This window comes from Podarcis erhardii (genome assembly GCF_964252035.2).
Source record: "Podarcis erhardii genome assembly, chromosome: 4".
Classification (NCBI taxonomy): domain Eukaryota; kingdom Metazoa; phylum Chordata; class Lepidosauria; order Squamata; family Lacertidae; genus Podarcis; species Podarcis erhardii.
Window position 1 is genome coordinate 63,415,456 of NC_138508.1, and position 20,051 is coordinate 63,435,506.

The 20,051-nt window shown below is 39.5% G+C and overlaps 1 protein-coding gene across 6 annotated transcripts in view; it reads right to left on the minus strand.

Annotated features, from left to right (window-relative positions):
• Nucleotides 1-20,051, minus strand: part of IL1RAPL1 (interleukin 1 receptor accessory protein like 1) — a 676,350-nt gene that overhangs the window by 34,397 nt on the left and 621,902 nt on the right. For all 6 annotated transcript variants that reach the window (XM_081858879.1, XM_081858875.1, XM_081858874.1 and 3 more), the window contains one exon: nucleotides 976-1,108. In XM_081858879.1, the coding sequence (XP_081715005.1) occupies nucleotides 976-1,108 (133 nt within the window). The remainder of the gene's footprint in view (nucleotides 1-975; nucleotides 1,109-20,051) is intronic.

Sequence of the window (20,051 nt, forward strand, 5' to 3'; positions counted from 1 at the left end):
TATTCGTAAAAGGTTTACATGCTCTTTAAATCATATATTAGAAATATTTCTTGAAATTATGGTATATAAAGCAGGTGTTGAAAAAAGAATTTATCTGATTGATCTGACACCAGGAGTGCAATCCTGCACATGTCTCTATGGAAATATTGAATTCAGTGGCACTTACTCTCTTTTGCTTCCCATCTTGGTAAACTAAGGTACCGCTATGTTAAAAGAAATTTTATTTTTAGATGTTTCTCCATTGCTCTCATGGTACACATACAACCCCAAATATGCCCCCTCTTTCATTGCAAATAAATTAAGCTATATCCACAGAGGATGAATGTAAGCACTTTGGGTTTAAAAAACATGTAAAGATAACCTGCCATCCCTTGTTTTCCTTTACCATTTTAAGCAATAAAGGAAATAAAACATTTCACACTCCCTGCTCAACAAAGAAAAAGAATACAAACAGTTCAGGGTCCTTCTGAAAAAAACTCAAAATCACCAAACCCACAAACCAGTGAAAATCCACCACTCGGATTTTTTTTTTTTTTAAAGGCCTCAGAGTATGTAGGTATACATATTTGGGAAAGCTTTAGATAAGAAATGCAACATGTCAGCTGTTCATGTAATATTCTATATGAGAGCTGAGCTTTGTATGCTTATGTTGAAATATGGTAGACCTTAACATATTATTATTTAGCCTAACTGGAGATAATAGAAGCTTCTTCTAGATACTTTTGTACAGCCTCAAAATCTGCATTTTTTCATTTAAAAGAAAATTGTTGAACTTGAGCTTTCAGAGATAACTGTGTACATGTAAAAGAACACACCTTTTATGCCAGTCCCAGAGTGCACCATGTGGAAAAGCAGGCCTGCGATGCTTTAGTGCATTTTAAAAATAAATGTCTATAGCATCCTTCACCTAGCACTTAATTCACTAAAGAATTGCAGATTAGTCTTGACAAAATATATACAATTTCCTCACTTTACCTAATATCACTTTCCCAAACCCGACTTTCATCCAAATCTTCAATAAACTTTTCGCCTTTCATCCAGTACATTAAAGGGCTGACTTCTCCACTGTATCCAAAGAACGCTCGGCAGGTTAGATTAGCAGAATGGCCTGTTGAAAAGAATTAATAAAGAAAACATGTTATTCCAAAACTGGCGAAAATTATTTATTTTATTATCAGTGGCTAAGTAATGTTTCCCCATACAAACCTGAAAGAGCATAGCTTGAAAGCTGACCTTAGCATTCGTAACTTTTAAGAAGCAATTTTTACTCAAATATTGTCAAACTATTGACAGACACATTATCTAGTGCGGAATATAGATCTACTAGTTACAAAAGAATAGAGGCTAATCTTAGTCCTTGAACTAAGATTATCCACAGACAGCTATCCACAGACAGATTAAGTATGTGGTCTTCTTTCAAAGCATGGATTTTCCAAATATGGGATGGCTGCAGAATTCATACACTATGCCTCTACAATACACAGAACCCAAGGATCATACAATTAACGTTTTCCCTTAGAAAGTGATTTATCATACTACAGATAAGAATCCTGCAGGCTGCATTAAATTAATGTGGCCCTCAGCCTACCTCTTTCTGTTCCCCCATACCTCTGTGCAACCACCAACACTCTTGTTAGTATCATACAATCCAACCACAGAGTATGATACATAAAGTGTCATTATGGTTTTTGAAGTGCACATGCTCTTCGGTTGGCTTCAGTTATGTGGCCCCAAAACACTTTCCTGTGGTGCAGCGGTGGAGCTTCATGGTCCAGCACTGGGGGGCAGAGAGCAGGTGGGCGCAGGGCTGGCACGCATCCTGGGCCATGGCATGCTGCCTGTGGGGGCGTGGTGCCCAGCGCGCGTGGGGGAGCAGCCACGATTGCATCCCACTGGGATTGCGCTGCTGGGGGCGGTGCGCTCCTCCCGCACTCCTTTTCCTCCACCAGTGCATAGCTGTAAACTTTTCCCTTTTCTTGTGAGGAATCCTATTCGGAATAAGGGAATTTCCCTTAAAAAAAGTTGATAGCTATGCGCCAGTGCTCTGGGGAAATGTGGCCCTTGGCGCTCAAAATGTTGTTGCACCCCATCGTCAAAGTATTACGGGCAGTCACTTAGGCCTTATTTTTCATTTCTCATTCTACATCACTGAAGCGATAATACTGTTTGAGGCAAGCACTACGAGCTCCCAAGCACTTGTATTTCTAAATCCATAAGTGTTAAGTTTCAGCACCATCACAATATACAACAGAAAAAGATTACTGGTATCAGAAAAGTGCTAGATCTAAAATGTCCCAAAGGTAAACTAAATGATACAAAGTACACACACACATAAAATTCAGACCAGCAAAACCATGACTACCTAAAACAATAACGTGCTGGTGTATGGAATGCTGAAAAACTTGTTAAATAGGTTGCCCTGAATGCTGACTGACATCTTTTGGGAAAAGAAGCCATTTCCACTCTGCAAAACACTCAGCCATCATTAGATGTTACATTACAATGACTTCTTCACTTTAGATATTTTAGGTGAACATCTAAAAATATAGTGTGAACGTGATGAATGGGATAGACACGCATCATAAATGCGCATTTGTTACAGGATCATCAGTTGATGTCAAATGACCATGAGTTTTACTTTTAGCAGATGGAGTGCACCTTGGAATCAAGTATCCCTCAAAAGGAAGGAAGAAGGCCTCCTTCTGTTGTCCCATGCCACCAGCCTCACAACTTTTCCTTTGAGTTCTTTCCACCCAGCATTGCTCACCTGTTGATATCTAATCAGTGTACAGACTGAGCTAGCTGGACTGCAGGCCAAGTTATCCCTTAATCACCAACCTCATGCTCATGGGAGTACTGAGCCATGAAAGCCTGCTGAGCTTTTCCAGCCAGAATGAAGCAACCTGCTGAGATGAACTTCATACTCAGAGGGTTCCGTCAACCATTTACAGGTGCATATTAATGTGTGCATGGTGATCTTTTACAAGGATCTCCTGAATCAACAAGGAAGGGGGAGGGAGGTAATGTCAAAAAGACAAACCTCAGAAAAAGAACTCTCTTCTCATTAAATTAATGGGGATTTCCCCTCCTGGATGAAATATTTAAGTGTATTTTTAAACGTGGAATTCGAAGTTTCTGTTAAATATGAAATATTTATGCCTGGGAAATAAATTAGGAAAGAAGCACCATCTCCCAGCAATATTGTACAGATTACTGCTGAGCAAGGGCCATTAATATGCCAGGTGTTCCACTATAAATTAATACCGAGGCTGCGGCTGCTGTATAATCTATACTTTCCAGGCTGGCTGAGCTTGACAATAAACTATCGAGAAGGTCAGTGGTGGGTCATGCAGGCAGGATCTTTGTGACTAGCTACTACTGCTGTTACTGATGTCCTTGTTTGTTACTTTGAGCTAATAGCACAAGGAATAGGGGGTGTTGGTTCTTGCTTTGGGAAGAGCAGTTTCTTATTTAACAAGGCTATATGTACTCCCAAAAGTGAATCTGTTGCTTTCACTGGAATTCACACACACATGCATCATGCCACTTGTTGATGAGATACAAAAACATTGCAGACATCAGAGGGTTTTTAATTTTTTTAAAAATGGGATGTAATGTGCGCCAATCTTTCATCATATTATTTCCCCATATGTGTGTATTAGTAAGTGCAGATTGAGCTTACTGCCAGTTAAGTGTGCATTCCATTTAAAAATGCAGCCTCAGCCATTGTTTCACACTCATGTTTCTAGCTCTCTGCCCTGGGCTCATCTACCCTGGATTATAGGAAGCAACCATCAAGGATCATCTATATTGTGGGGTGTGGGTGGGAATGGGATCAGTATTCTTCAGAACCAAGACCCACATTTAATGCAAAAATGCATTTTGGACCCCCCCCCCTTTTTAAATCATATATTTGCATGGTGGTAGTGCTGCTGTTATGACCCACGATCCAGCTGTGGTCCACACCCACCATTTGAAGACCAATGGTCTGGAGATAAACTTCAGTTTATTCCTGCCCCACAGATCTAAGAACAACTCTAGCAAGATTCACTTCTTCATGCTTTAGCCAATCTTTGAGGTTCCTTCAGATTTTTAAATGGCAGGTAATTCATAGAGAGCCTTAAGCAATTATTGCTTTTGCAAATGCGTTTTTGAGCTAAGCTTTGAACATCTGGTCTAAAAATGATGCAGTTTGGACAATGACTACGCACATTATGACTCCCGTGAACAACCTCATCTTTCACTTCTTGCAGATGCAATATCATTGCACCTCAATGTTTACAGCCTTGCAAAGAGCTTAACTTTACAGTTGCAACAAAGATATATTTTCTGCCTCTTCCCTCCTACCCCGTAATTTGCTGCATCATGGTCTGAAATCTCAACTTTCTCCATGAGCCCATAAGTGGGTGCTTCCTAATTCATGCCCCAACAACATCTTAAAACAAGTTCAGCAATATAAATGACCATGTGGTGCTGAAGCCAATATAAAATATTGAAGATGTAAGTGGGTAAGTGATGGATAATAAAACCCGGTTTCCTTATGTTGTAAAGTATAATCACACTTTACCTGAACAAACTTGCAGTACCAACAAACACATTTCAAAGATAAACATATTCTTTCCTTACTCAAGTTTATTTATTTAAACTGGGGGAAAATCAGGCTAATCTAGACAACATGATTATGCAGACTCCAATGATAAAGATGCACTTTCTGTTCCAGCTAATTGGATTCAGGCAGAGGCTTTAATCAAAAAGCTTCTCTGTGATTTAAAATGGGAGTTTTTCTTGTTATGTAGCCTGGTTTCAAAGTGAACAGAATGTGAGGAGGACCTTAGAGCATCAGAGGGTGTTTGCTTGAAGACAGCCAATAGCATCAGCAATGACTACATTTGGTCTCACTGCTGTATTTCTCTAATTAGTAAAATGCTGGGCATATCCAGGTTGCTGTTGTGGCACCTTTTCTCCACTAGAGGACAGTGCCTATCTTTCCAATGACCAAAACATTTATTTTTAATCCATAGAGATTGTCTGGTATATAAGCTCTTAATTAAAAACACCAGCATTCGAATAACCTGCTAGTTGTAATTAGAAAACAGAGAATGTTTTGTGATTGAGTAAAATGTCATATTGTATGGACAGCTTATATTTCATTTGCAGCATTAGTCATACATGTTAGAATATCCTGCAATGACATCCATGTTCGCCTCTTATTTGTGAAGGCTCGTCACTGAAGGATATCTATTTCTTTTGGAAGCAGCAGTAATTAGCAGAATAGCTAGGCAGTTTAAATAAACCCTCAAAGAGACTTTTCGTGATTTGGAATCCTGGGCAGTTTTACCCAGGTCTAATAATATGCATAAACTTGGAATACAGAAAAAAGCACAGAAAATCTAAAAGAAAATTAAAAGAAAAATCATTTGGTAATGCTAATCAATGTATCGCAATGCACAGGTACCAAGGCAAACTCATATCCAATGGCAATACTAGATTGTATAAAGAGATTCTGCCAAGTCTGGCAGGAATAAAACATTTCCCTCCCACACCTTTGCTCACATTCTTTTTCTTCAGTATGAGAAGAAAGAAATGAAGTGTAAAAGGAAGAGAATTATCTTTTAAATTATCAGTCTGCCAAAATAAGTGCTGCAGGACTGCTTAAGGTGTCAGGAGCTAAGCAAGGGGCAGTGTTACCTGTCCTTGTGCATGTACAAGCAAAGGTGTGTGTCTCCTAAACATGTCCTTGTCAGATAATGTGGGGAACACTTAACTTTCCCCCACCATCTTCTGTGAAGGAGGAGGGAGAGCTTAGGGAAGAAATCATGTGGGAGAAGAGATAAGCCCTCCATCTCATTCATCACTTCTCTCCTGTGAATGCTGCTGTCCTCCACCATTACTGTTGTGAGGAAAACAAGGGGTTGGGAGCCTGGTGTTTGCCTGGTAACGTGGAATTTATGGGGGCAGATGTTACTTGCTGTGGAAATGCGGGGCCATACCATTTCCTCAGTACTACCAGAGACATGAACATACTACAAAAACTGCCCAATGACTTCATTACTTCGAGACTACACATTTTATGTAGTTATTAATGTATTTATTCTCCCTAAAATCCTTATGTACCACTTTTATATTTAAAAGAAAAGAACCAAATCTACTAGTGGTAAACACACAGACAATAAAAATAATAATTACGCAACACTTTCAAACAGCTAGAGCAGGGTTTCCCAAACTTGGGTCTCCAGCTGTTTTTGGACTATAATTTCCACTATCTCTAACCACTGGTCCTGCTAGTTAGCAATGATGGGAGTTGTAGTCCGAAAACAACTGGAGACTCAAGTTTGGTAAACCTTGAGCTAGAAGAACAAAATCCACTTCAAAATATAACAACACTGTTGTTAAAATCAACAAATAGTGTCCAGAGCCCACAGACATAAACTGGGTTCCTACTGTCTGTTGAAAAGCGGCTAGAGATGGGACCAGGTGGCTACCCCTTGGAAGGGCATAACATAACCACAGAAGCACAAGATTGTGCTCTGGTCTTATTTTTACCAAAGGCAGGGCTGGCCCAAGACATTTAACCTCCAGGTCACCCTGCCCCCATGATGACAATTCCCACAGATCTGGGTCCTCACCCCACTCCCTGTCCCTGCACTGCAGCCAGCCCCTTCACCGCAACGGTACCTTCGCTTTTGGCCACAATGCATCAGTGAGGGCGCTGTGGCAGCGGTGAGGGCAATGGGGCAGCATGGGAGAAGCCTTGGTGGAGCTGGCAGCAGCTCACCGGTGGGAGCAGGGAGGGAGAGGACAGGGGGTGGATTCTCTGCCAGAAGCAAATGGCTATACGTTGCCTAATGCACAGACTGCCCCTGACCAGAGGGCACACATCCACATGTATGCTTTGGGGTTTCACAGGGTTCTATCTTATCCCCATACATAGAAACTCAGTGGTTTGTATGACCCCATCTGGGGATTTGGAGTGCAGTGTCAGCAGTACGGGGGCAACACTTACTGAATCCAAATGAGGCATAGAAGTGCTAGATCAGCGCCTCGCTGTGATAAAAGACTGGATTGTGGGCAATAAGCTAAGGCAAGACAGAAGTACTGATGCTGAAATTTCTTCAGCTGAGAAACTTCTCCACAGGCTACTGTCAAATGGTGGGTGGCTACAAAACACAGGGCCTTTTCAGCAGTGGTCTCTCAACTATAGAGTCCCTGCCTGGTGCCTACTTTAATGTATTTTCAGCATTTTTTTTTATTTTTGCAGGCCTTTTTACATTTTTATTATGCTGTGGTTTAGTATTTTGTATTAGTTTAGCTCTGTCATACATTTCCCTTAGTTGTTTCGTATTATTTGTTTTATTCTGTGCTACAGTATCTTATTCTACTCTTGAGTGATTTGTTTGATCTGGTAATTTTGTTTTTGCTGTGCTGTAATTGTATTGTAGGTCACTGTGATTTTTAATGTTATTGTTTATTTCTTGCTATTATCATAGGCAGATGCAGTGCTCTCCCATCTTGTCAATGCCATGTGTCACTGCCAGGACCAACACAAGGAGGGGAAAGGGAGCAGCATGGCAGCATGGCAGAATGGAGTTTACGCCTTTGCTTTGTGCTGTTTTTCCACTGGAGACTGGCTTTCTCCAAGGCTCTTGTTTGCCCCTTGAGTTTCTGTTTGCATCATATAATAGCAGGCATAGGAAAACTCGGCCCTCCAGGTGTTTTGGGACTACAACTCCCATGATCCCTAGCTAACAGGACCAGTGGTCAGGGATGGTGGGAATTGTAGTCTCAATACATCTGGAGGGCCGAGTTTGCCTTTGCCTGTGTTATAGCTTTGTATCATGCTGAATAGTTTTTTAATGAAGAACTCCACTGAGAAAACACAAGGAATCCCAAGCATGGGATTCAAAGATGCAATGGGTTATATCCAGTATTATTTCTACTCAAAGTAGAGACAGTGTGTCCTATTTCGCTGTTTGAGGAAAAATGGGGCATACCACTTTGCTCTGCTGCTACTGCTGCTGCCACCACTTATCAGCTCCTGCCTGCTCTGCTGCAAGGGGAGAAGTGGCAACAACATTGTTACTGATCTTGGGAAAGGTCATTCCAATTTGGGGTGAGATCTCATCCCAAATCGCTCGAGATATTGTGTGCTCCACAATATTTTGCAAGATTTAAGGTATGCTCTTTCCCAAAATTAGTGCCAATGGCAGCGGGGCAAGTGGGGCAGCCACAGGTGTACTACCTGGGAGGCTTCTGCTACCTGAAGCAGTGACCTCATCTGCTTCATGGCTGGGATGGTTCTGAGTAGACCCATTAAAGTAAATGAACTTGGCTAACCTAGGTTAGTTAATTTCAACTGGTCTACTCTGAAAAGAACTTAGTTGGGCACAACCCATTTAGAGTTACATCTTCTTTGGTCCTGAGGTGACTGCAGAATTGACAGTTCCAGTAGTACAGCTGAACTTACATTCTTGAGGAGAAAGCATCTATCTTCCGGGATAATTGGTCAATATGATTCATGAAAATTCCTTCTTGACTCCAGGTATCTAACACCAAGCATAAAACAAAACCTACCCACTGATTCTCTGCCAAATACAGTGGTACCTTGGGTTAAGAACTTAATTCGTTCTGGAGGTCCGTTCTTAACCTGAAACTGTTCTTAACCTGAGGTACCACTTTAGCTAATGGGGCCTCTCGCTGCTGCTGCACCACCACCACATGATTTCTGTTCTTATCCTGAAGCAAAGTTCTTAACGTGAGATACTATTTCTGGGGTAGCAGAGTCTGTAACCTGAAGCGTCTGTAACCCGAGGTACCACTGTAAGAAGAAGCACTATTGTGGCTCCTTGAAGACTAACATACTTATTATAGGGGACCGGCTGGTGGAAGGAATTCAGGTCGGAGCGAAACAATATAAACTTAAAGCTTTTGCAGATGACCTAGTTTTGACTCTGCAGGAGCCAGAATCTAGTACGAAAAGAGTATTACAATTGATTCAGGACTTTGGTCGGGTGGCGGGATTTAAATTAAACAAACAGAAAACCAAGGTGTTGGAAAAAAACTTGACAGATACAGAGTCAGAACGGTTTCAGAGAGAGACAGAATTGAATGTGGTTAAAAAAGTAAAGTACCTAGGGGTAAATATAACAGCAAAAAATCTGAGTCTATTTAAGGATAACTATGAAAAATGTTGGTCAGAAATTAAGAGAGACTTAGACAGTTGGACAAAATTGAAACTTTCTTTGTTAGGCTGAATTGCTGCTATTAAGATGAATGTATTGCCAAAAATGTTGTTTTTGTTTCAAACACTACAGATTGTGGACAAGACGGAGTGCTTCCGGAAGTGGCAGAGAGATATTTCTAAGTTTGTCTGGCAGGGCAAAAAGCCCAGAATTAAGTTTAAGATATTAACTGATGCGAAAGAAAGAGGGGGCTTTGCCCTGCCAGACTTAAAGTTGTACTACGAGGCCGCAGCTTTCTGCTGGCTAAAAGATTGGCTACTTCTTGAAGACACTGATGTACTGGATTTGGAAGGTTTTAATAATGCTTTTGGTTGGCATGCATACTTATGGTACGACAAAGTTAAGATTAACAAGGCCTTTAAGAACCATATTGTCAGAAAAGCAGTGTTTAATGTCTGGACAAAATATAAAGACTTATTGGAAAACAAAACTCCAAGGTGGCTTTCTCCTCTGGAAGCTAAGGCCCGAAAAAGACCCAATATGGAGGCCAAATGGCCAAAATATTGGGAAATATTAGAAAAAGATGGAGACAATTGGAAATTACAGAGTTTGGAGAAAATGAAGGATAAAGTGCGAGACTGGTTACATCACGCTCAGATTAAAGAAATTTTTAAAAATGACAAAAAGTTAGGGTTCCAGATGGAGAAATCGAAGTTGGAAACAGAATTGTTAGAACCAAAGACTAAGGTATTATCAAGAATGTATAACTTGCTGTTAAAATGGAATACACAAGACGAAATGGTTAAATCGGCTATGATAAAGTGGGCACAGGACATTGGGCATAACATTATGTTTGAGGACTGGGAAAGGTTGTGGACCACTGGGCTGAACTTCACTGCATGTAATGCTCTGAAGGAAAATGTAATGAAAATGATATACAGATGGTACATGACCCCAGTTAAACTTGCCAAAATATACCATTTGTCTGATAATAAATGTTGGAAATGTAAAGAAAATGAAGGAACATTCTTTCACCTTTGGTGGACCTGCCCTAAAGTGAAGGTCTTCTGGGAAATGATTTATAATGAGTTGAAAAAGGTATTTAAGTATACCTTTACTAAGAAACCAGAAGCCTTCCTTCTGGGTATGGTCGGCCAGAAGGTGTTAAAGAAGGACCGAACATTTTTTATGTATGCAACAACGGCAGCAAGGATACTCATTGCTAAGAACTGGAAAACTCAAGATCTACCCACACTGGAAGAGTGGCAGATGCAGCTGATGGACTATATGCAACTGGCCAAGATGACTGGCAGAATCCGAGACCTGGGAGAAGAGAGGGTTGAAGAAGACTGGAAGAAATTTAAGATTTATTTACAAAAATATTGTAATTTGGTTGAATGTTAAGAAGGATGCTAGATCATAAATAACTGCCCACCACTGAATTAGATTTGAATTTGACGATAAGTGAGATTAAAGAAAATATAAATTTTTTGGAGAACTGCTAGATTTTATTTAAATGAGCGGATATAAGATTCTAAACAAGATGATAATTTGCTTGAAAAAATTTTATAACGATGTAAGTGGGAGCGGGAGACGTGAGGGAGCCCAAAGAAGTGATGAAACTATGTTATGATATAAGTAATGTTGTTTATTATTTATGTATTGTATTTAAAAACTTTAATAAATATTTATATATATATATATATAAAAGAAGACTAACATACTTATTATGGACTATACTTCCCTACCTGAAGAATGTTTTGAATACACATCTGCATTATATGTTGACTCAACCGTAGTATGCCGCTTGGCACCAAAATATCAAATGAGGGGGAAGGAGTTTTTGTGACACAGTCTTGAAATAAATAATCATAAATAATCATAAATAATCTAATCATTTTTCTGTGAAGACTATTTCAAAATTCTACTTAGATAACTCCCAATTTTTAATTTGCTTTTATGAATGGCTAGTATTTTACACCCATAAGCTAAAGCTCCCTCTATCTGGCCAAAACTCCCCCGCAACTTCAGCCAAATGATAAATCATAAAACAGGTACCAGGAAAGAGGAGGTTGTGGATAATCTGCTCAGTGTATTTCTTCTGGCTTTATATAAAGCAAAGGTTTGAACCAGAAGAGGTTAAAATTACCATCATCCGAGCAAAAATGAATCTAGACACATTCATTAGTCATCCTTAACATCTGCCAGTTCAGCAGAGAAGATGACACTAAAAAAGGGAGAGGTGTGCTAACACATACCCCTGCTTTGTGCTATTAGCACACAAAACATACTTTATGTAACTTTACATACAATTTTATATTTTATATACAATTAAAATATTCAAGAGTGATGTGGAAAATAATTAAAAATAGCAAAATGCAGAAAAATAATTCAGATACTTTTTTAAAAAACCTTAAAAGCTGAAGCAAAAGAAAGTTGAAAGAATATTATTAACATTTAAAAGTGAAGATAGCAGCAAAAAGATAAGGTTGTAAAAGTAAAAAGCATTGAAAATCTAGGTAAACAAATTTAATTTGCCTTCTGAGGTGTGTGTCTTCCTTGTTGCAGAAGAGCATTTCACAAATGGGATACCACCACTGAAAAGGCCTGCTCTGCATTGACCACCAGCCTGATTTCCCCTGGTGGGGGCAACCATAGAAGGGCCTCTTAAACCCTGGGCAGGGCTCTAGAGGAGAAGACAGTCCTCCAAGTACACTGGTCCTCAACCATTAGGGTATTAAACGTTAGAACCAGCTCCCTGGATGGAAAACAGAAAGAAACTGGAAGCCAGTATAGATATTATATGGCCAGAATTATGGCTCTCCACGTATGTTCACTATGGAAGGAATTCAACATCACACTATTATGATCATTCTGACAGCACATTTCTGTTTCCAAATCTCCTTCTTCTGAAAAAAACTATGGATTGGAGAAATGAAGGAATGAAGCAGGGGGTTAAAGATGAAATATAGACCATGGTCACATAAATTTGAATACTCTGCTGCACAAACTAAGTAATTTTATTTTAAATACTGCAAGAAACCTGCCAAAAATCCTACAACCTTTCTTCTTTTCCTGATGGTTGCCTCAGACAACAAGCAAATTTATTCACGGTAGGCACACATTCCACATCCTATTCAGTGGATATCATTAAAATGTCAACATTTACTAACAGCTTCCACCCAGACACTGAAGTTACTGCACTTTTCCTCCCAGTAAAAATAAGCGTGTCAAAAGCCATTGTGAGATAAATACTGAAAAATACTGTCTTCTTAAGTAGTGATTCTTCTTTGGTTCCCAAAACGGAAAGCCAGATTTACTTGACACTGTGCTAATCAGAAATATTCCATTTCTCACTGTGATTGTTTCATGTTGGTTAATGAGAGCTTGCATTAACCTACTATTCTTATCCTGGCATGCAGCTTGTTGTGCCAATCTCTGCATGCATTAAAGTGCAAAATTAGTCAAAGCAATCAATGGACCATTAAAATACTGATACCAGTTTCCTAAATGATCCCTGACAGTGACCTAGATAAAGAGTTTTGCGATCAGTGCCCTACTTATCAGATAAAACACACAACCCTGAATGAAATCTCTCATTCATTCATTCATTCATTCATTTCTCTCTCTCTCTCTCTCTCTCTCTCTCTCTCTCTCTCTCACACACACACACACACACACCTTACCCCATAGATAAATTTAACATAATCTGAGGTGGATCCAAAGGTTCCTTTTCTCCAGTTGGAGACTTCCTCCAACAGAATCTCCTTCCACTGAACTAATGGATGCTTTAGACTCACCCCTCTGTATCTAAATCCATCTTAAGAGACACAGGTACCATACTTGAAGAGGCAAATATGTGTGATTCTATGCTAGGAACTTGCCTTTAAAAATTAGCTTCTGAATGTCAAAGTTTCATCAACTTGATTCTCATGTACAAATCTTGTCACCCAACAAGATAAATCAAGAGCCTTGTGGCACCTTAGAACGACAAATTTATTATGACATAAGCTTTTGTGGAGTCTGGGCCACAAATGTTTATGCTATACTACATTTCTTAGTCTTTAAGGTGCTACAAGGCTCTCTGTTGTTTTTGCTGCAGCAGTTTAACACTGGCTGCCCCTCTGAAAATTGCCCTCCAACAGTTCATTTTAAGTTGCAATGACAGCTCTGTGTTCCCACTAATGTCAGCTGATCCCTGGTTCATATGATTTTTATGAACCTCACAGACATTCATTTTTAGCTTCAGTCTTCTTTATAATATAAAGTATGACATGTTTAAAAACCACTATCTCAATGTTAAGCTATACCCACAATGTCCAGCTATGTCTTTAATTTTCTTTAGTTTTTTCTTTAGTTAGTTACATGGTGAATACAATGCATAAGGAGTGGAAGTTCATCTGTTCTCTCACCAGCTGGAATCTGGACCACAGATTTGGTACCAATAGGGATGGGTGGGGTTTATTCAGATTGGTTCTTCCCCCCACCCTTTATTCTTTCCCCATACCCTAAGCCTCTTTGTTATCTATCACCAGTCCATACTGCCATGCCTTTAGCTGTACATACAAAGACAGACTCAGGATTCACCTTCTCTACACAAAACATTAGCTGCAGTACTTCTGGATTGACTCCCTGCCAGTTCCCTGTTGCTGGATTCCACCATTCAGCACCAGGGATCTTTGGTTGCTACCATTCTGTCAATCAGTTTTCAAACTAAATTTATAGCCTAATTAGAAATCAGTCAGACTTGTGCAATGATATTTCCTCTCAGGTAAGTGTGCACAGGATTGCAGCCTGAAGACTGAAACTGTATGTGACAGGCGCTGTAAGAAAAGAGTATTTATCTTCAGTCCTTTGTCTCCAGGAGTTATACACAGCATCTGTGCAAGTGTTTTCCCTATATCACCATTTGTCTTCTTTCTTGCTTCTCTAACAGCAGCTATGAATTGATTCAATAGCAAGGGAGATCTCTGTGAAATGGTGGATAATTGGCTGCCTCATCTCCTCTTCCTCTTGCCTAGCATAACCTTCTTTTTTTGTCTCTACAGAAGAGCTTTCTAAGCCTGCCCATGTACTTCAGATATCCATGCCCCTCTTATTACTGATCCAGTTCCACCCACCCTGGTAATCTTTTGGTCTTGACCACCCACTCAGTGTTTCTAGCAACAAAGCCACAGCTAAAGCATTAATTCACAGGCAAGGTGAGGAGCATGTTTTCATCATCCAACCCAGGGGTGACGATTAATTTTATTTATAACTTGAATCTATATTCTGTCCAGCATCACTTTTCATAAACCAGGGCAGGTTACAGAACACAGACTTAAATATAAAAACAATAAAATAAAAAATACAACAATAATGTGGTAAAACAGCAGATTCACAAAAACCAGTTTGCAATTCACACTTCAGATCAGTCTCCAGCAGAAACCTGGGTGAACAGGTATGTTTTAAAGTAGTAGCAATCATATGTCAGGAACCTACTTTAGTACAAAATTCTCAGGTGATGACCCATCGTCACTAAGAGACAGGCTAAAATTTTAAAGAGCATGGAATGGGAACATCTCAGGAACAATCACTGTGCTGTGCTAAAGAACTGCTCTGCTGAAACAGATCTCCAGCATACCAGTAATTAGTACAAAAGCCCTATTCAGATGTTCAAATTCAGAGTTAAGTGGAAACATGGAGGTGCTCCAGAGTCAAGCACGCTCTTGCCTGTTGTCCTCTGATTTTACAGGGGTTCTAACATTTGTGGGACCCTTCTATGGGTGGTATCCAACTCAAACATTCTCAAAATACACCCACTGATTTCAGTGGACCTATTATGAATATGACTGACATCAGCTATCACCTGGCTTTGGACACTCCCCCTCCAACTCCTGAAGGGCAATGAGATTAAGAGCTAAAACTCGTGCACTTGTACCCTGAAGAAAACTAGCATCTATGTTTACATAATGATTTCCCCTCTTGGTTGCAATAATAATTGGTTTCACATTTTTTTAAAAAAAAGAAAAAGCAGAAAATCAAATAAATAAATAAACCACTCAACTCTGAACACTCTGAGAGCTCTTCTGTAATCCTCAATCCCTCACCTTTCTCAGCCTTGAAAACTTATCTACTTTCACATCTCTGGTGCATGCTAAATCACAATAGAACTTCACTACAGGTACTGTAGTACTGCAACACTTGCACAGATTCACATTGTGATGCACTTAAGTACATGTCCAAAAACAAAGACAAATTCAAACTTTATATTGCATTCTAAAGGATGAAAATAACACATTTTGAGCCCCAAAGTAATTCCCTCTCTGGGGGAAGAATCAACTGCCGATTTACTTGGACACAGCCAAATTAAACAAGGATGCCAAGTTTTTGTAAGAAGCAGCTCGACACATCAATTCACACAGAGGCTATCAGAGAGCATAAACTCCTGTGGTTAAACCCCAACCCAATTTGTACATATATATTACCGAAGAGAATGTGTCAAAGAAGTCAAGTTTGTGCTCTCCAATGCTTGGCAGATAAGAAGTGGTTCCTTATTGTTGCATTAAGAGAGCTATTCTCTTACAGCACAGAAAAAAGAAATTAGCTTCTAGACATTTTAGCAGGCCCTTCCTCCTCAGAATGATAGCATCAAATGAGAGCCAGGAGACATTTCCAAAGCTGCCTTTTAATGCTACCTGCAAAACATAGCCTATGCTATGCTTTATATACATTTCTTATTAGTTCACATGAAGACTGGATTTACGCAACCATTATTTTCCACATAACCATCACGATGATCATGTAGGAGTCTGAAGTTTCCATCATGTGTCAGCAATCAGGATTGGAGTACTTCACAATGGAAGAAATACTCTTCTATGAAGAGGGGAACTTATGCACCATAAAATGATAATATGAAAATTACTACTTCATTATATGAACCCATCATGCGGTTTCAAATATGAGTTTCATATTATCATAGCATAATATGGTTTCATAGCATCACTCAATTATGAAACAGGCTATGAACATATCATGGGATGTTGCCACCCTTAGCTTTTAGTCTTCTGAGGGCACAGATTCCATAACCACCCTATTCCATTGCTATACTGGCCTGATAGTGAAAGGTCCTTTTCTGCTCACAATGTCTGATGTGAACTCAACATCTCTGCAATTTAAGCAGCTTGTCCTATTCTCACCAGAGGCAAAGAACACCTTCTTACATGCTCCTTTTGCCTTAATTTCATGTGTTTTGAAGCTGTTCACAGGTTGTAATGTTGGAAATAGGAAAGCTGTATACAGTGGTACCTCGGGTTACATACACTTCAGGTTACATACGCTTCAGGTTACAGATTCCGCTAACCCAGAAATAGTGCTTCAGGTTAAGTACTTTGCTTCAGGATGAGAACAGAAATCGTGCTTCGGTGGTGCAGCGGCAGCAGGAGGCCCCATTAGCTAAAGTGGTGCTTCAGGTTAAGAACGGACCTCCAGAATGAATTAAGTACTTTACCTGAGGTACCACTGTATTGTTATATAGCAGGCTGATCGTAAAGAAAGGGCGTTATTCTCAACACATTATATGTAGGGCTGCCTCTGAAGACGGTTCAGAAACTTCAGCTGGTGCAGAATTCGGCAACCAGTTTGTTCACTAGGGCAAGACAATTTGAGTATATTAAACTGATCCCTGCCCAATTGCAATGGCTGCCAATTAGCTTCCAGGCCCAATTCAAAGTGCTCAGGACCACAATACCTCAAGGACCGCCTCTCTCCATATAAACCGACCCGTACCCTTTAATCATTGTCTGAGGCCCTTCTCATGTGCCTCCTCCACTTGAGAGTGGCAACACGAGAATGGGCTTTCTCTGTAGTGGCTCCCTATTTGTGTAATGCTTTCCCCAGGGAGGTTTGCCTGGCTCCTTCATTATATATTTTTAGGCACCTGGCAAAAACTTTCCTCTTCAACCAGCTTTTTGGCTAATTAATAATCCTACAGCCTTATAATTGGGACTGTTATTATTTAGTTGTTTTTGTTTTAATTATTTACTTGTGTTTTTACCTTATATTTTATTCTGTGAACTGCCCTGAGATCTTGAGATGAAGGACGGTATATAAATTTAATAAAATCTAATAAAATAAACTTTCAATGTTCTTCCTGTACAACTAAGACCTCTTTTTGCACTTGCATAACTCCCCCAAATTTGGTTATGGTTGTGACTTCAAGCTAAAATTTAAATTCTGTTCCCTGGAATTTGAAAGAGTCTGTTAATGCAATGTAGCATGTTTGCCCAAAGGTACATTGAGGGGAAAACAACAAAAAGTTGTGTCCAGTGCTGTCCATGAGCCGAGGAAGGTTCTTTGATCCAGTAGATGGACCCATCAGTAGAATAGGAAGGTAAGCTATTTCAGCTGATTTGCCTTTCCCCCTGCAGCTCCTGACAACTTCCTACAATGTTCTGAAGGGTCCCCTAACCCTCTGGGGGCTGTTTTGGGGAATACTGGGGGATTCAGGGAAGGTTGAAGGTTGAATATGCAAAAATCTCATTCCTTCCATGCTGTTCTGCACTAGGTCAAATAAACTTCTGTCATTGGGACACCACTGGAGATCAGCAAAACCTTATTCCCATGTCCTATTTCCACAAAATATAATGAACTGAATTCTTTCTTTTGAAAATGGAGTACTAGTTGGTGTAAAATATTTACAGTTTTAATTATTTTTCTTTAAAGTCCATCACAAGAGTTAATTAATACTGTGTATATACTTTAGAGCTGAAATACTGGTTAGGTGGAAAATGAATAGGTAACTAGGAATATGAATATATGTATCAATTTTCACCACAGTAAGTGGAAGGGCAGGCAACTATATATGGCAATAATCCTATCCCATACACAGATATATAGTTTATTGAAGAATGCTTAAATTGACTCCTTGGATTTCCAGTTGCCTCAAAATATCACAGCATGAGCCATAACCTAAAGTAGCCATTTACAACTTCTCCAGAGTTATTAATACAGTTTTCCTGTCCTCATTTAATGTGCATTACAGCTAGCTGGACATCTTTATCTATTATTCCAACAGATAGAGTTTTTATTTTAACCTGCAGTATAGTTGTTATCATTAACCCTGCCTATAGTTCTAAATGGCATGAGAATTTGGAATGTGGTATAGTTTTCTAGATCCAATGTATGTTAAACTTGCCTGGAACCAAAGTGATTTACTGAAGAAGGGTTAAACCGTTGACCTTCGGGAACTGTTTTTACTTGGGAAACGCCCCCCCCCCAATCTATCAAAAGAAACTTAACATCCTTTAAATGGGATGAATAATGTTTAATATTGTCAACACATGTTATATATCTCAGATTCAGACTGTAGCTTATATTTGAAAAGAAGTGTCAAAAAAAGGCAAGAGAAAAAGGTTGACACGGCATTTCATACATAATCAAGGATCTTGAAAATAAAAAATCTATATAATAGATGAAGATGTAGCTTGCTGACATGAGGAAGAAATAACAGCAGAGAATGCAGATGAGATTTTTGTCATAGCATATGAAAAGAGCCAAGCAATTTCAACTCTCTGGGGGAAATGCAGTATTTAGACCAATGAAATGCTTGAATTTTGCAGTAAAGCACCAAATATAAAGGATTATTAGTTGGTGTCAATTATGTAGGCATTCAGAGAGTTTGTCATACAGTTGATCACAAGAAGTGATTACAAATAATTTGTATGCTTTTAGTGGCGAAACATTTCTTATGTTAGCAAAAACTGGCTACAGGGTCAGGAAACCAAGAATAAGAATAAATTGGCCAATTTTCACCATGGCAAAAGGTTAACCGTGGAATAACTCTCAGGGTTTATTAATAGACCCTGGTGGGGGAGAGAGTGGGAGGAGGGGAGTTTTGCCCTCAAAGCACATTTCTTCTATTTCAGGTCCCACTGAAATAAATCGGGCTTTTGGTGCTGAAATACTTTGATGATCTGGGAAAAGCTGTTGTCAGATATGACACACAATTTGCTTCAAGTTAGCTAAATCAAGAAAGGATTATGCTCACAGAGACCTAACCGACTGAAGTGAGTGAGCAACAGTATGTGATATGAATATTGACGGATGTGTAGTAGGAAGATATATGGACTTACATAGTGTAGGAGGAAGACATATGAAATCGTACTCAACAGGAGACCAAAATAACAATAGCATCTCGGGAGGGAAGTGATATGCAGCTGCAGGTTTTTTTGGGGTTTTTTAATGTACTGGAAGACATGAAAAATTGTTGTAATGGAGGTATTTGTCATTCTGCCTAACATTTTGACCTTGTACAAGCCTCCTCCAAAGCATCAGGTCCTACTTACATATAGAAATAGAACAAAAGCCCATAACGGTTTGGGTTAACTAGTAAGAGCCACACTTTCCAGCCATCTCAACAGATGATCTCTTGCAAATGGCTATAAGAAGTATGAATGTTATCAAGCAACCAGTGGCTACTCTAGAAGAAAGGAGAACATCCTTGTCTGATGTTGGGGGTAGCGTTGTTGGTTTTTTGTTACTATAAACCAGCTTTCCTCAACTGGTTTCCTTTGTTGAACCACATCTCCCACCAACTCCTTTTTCATTGAAGCTAATCAGCACTTTCTGAGCTCTACATTCCTCTCAATTAATGGAAATTGCTTCAACTTTGCTGTTCTTGAGAACAAGGCAATGCTATTGTAAATCTATGTTGCTATCTATTTAACATAGGTAGCTAGAAGTTGGTTTTCTTTTTTCTGAAGAGAAAAGAGATGGCTCTTGTCAGACTGCACCATGGAGCAACAACCATCGAGCATGTGTAGTGCAGTGCTACACTTAACTACCTGCAAGTGGAAATTCCTCAGTAAGGCCAGGCAACCAGTAGTAAAGGGT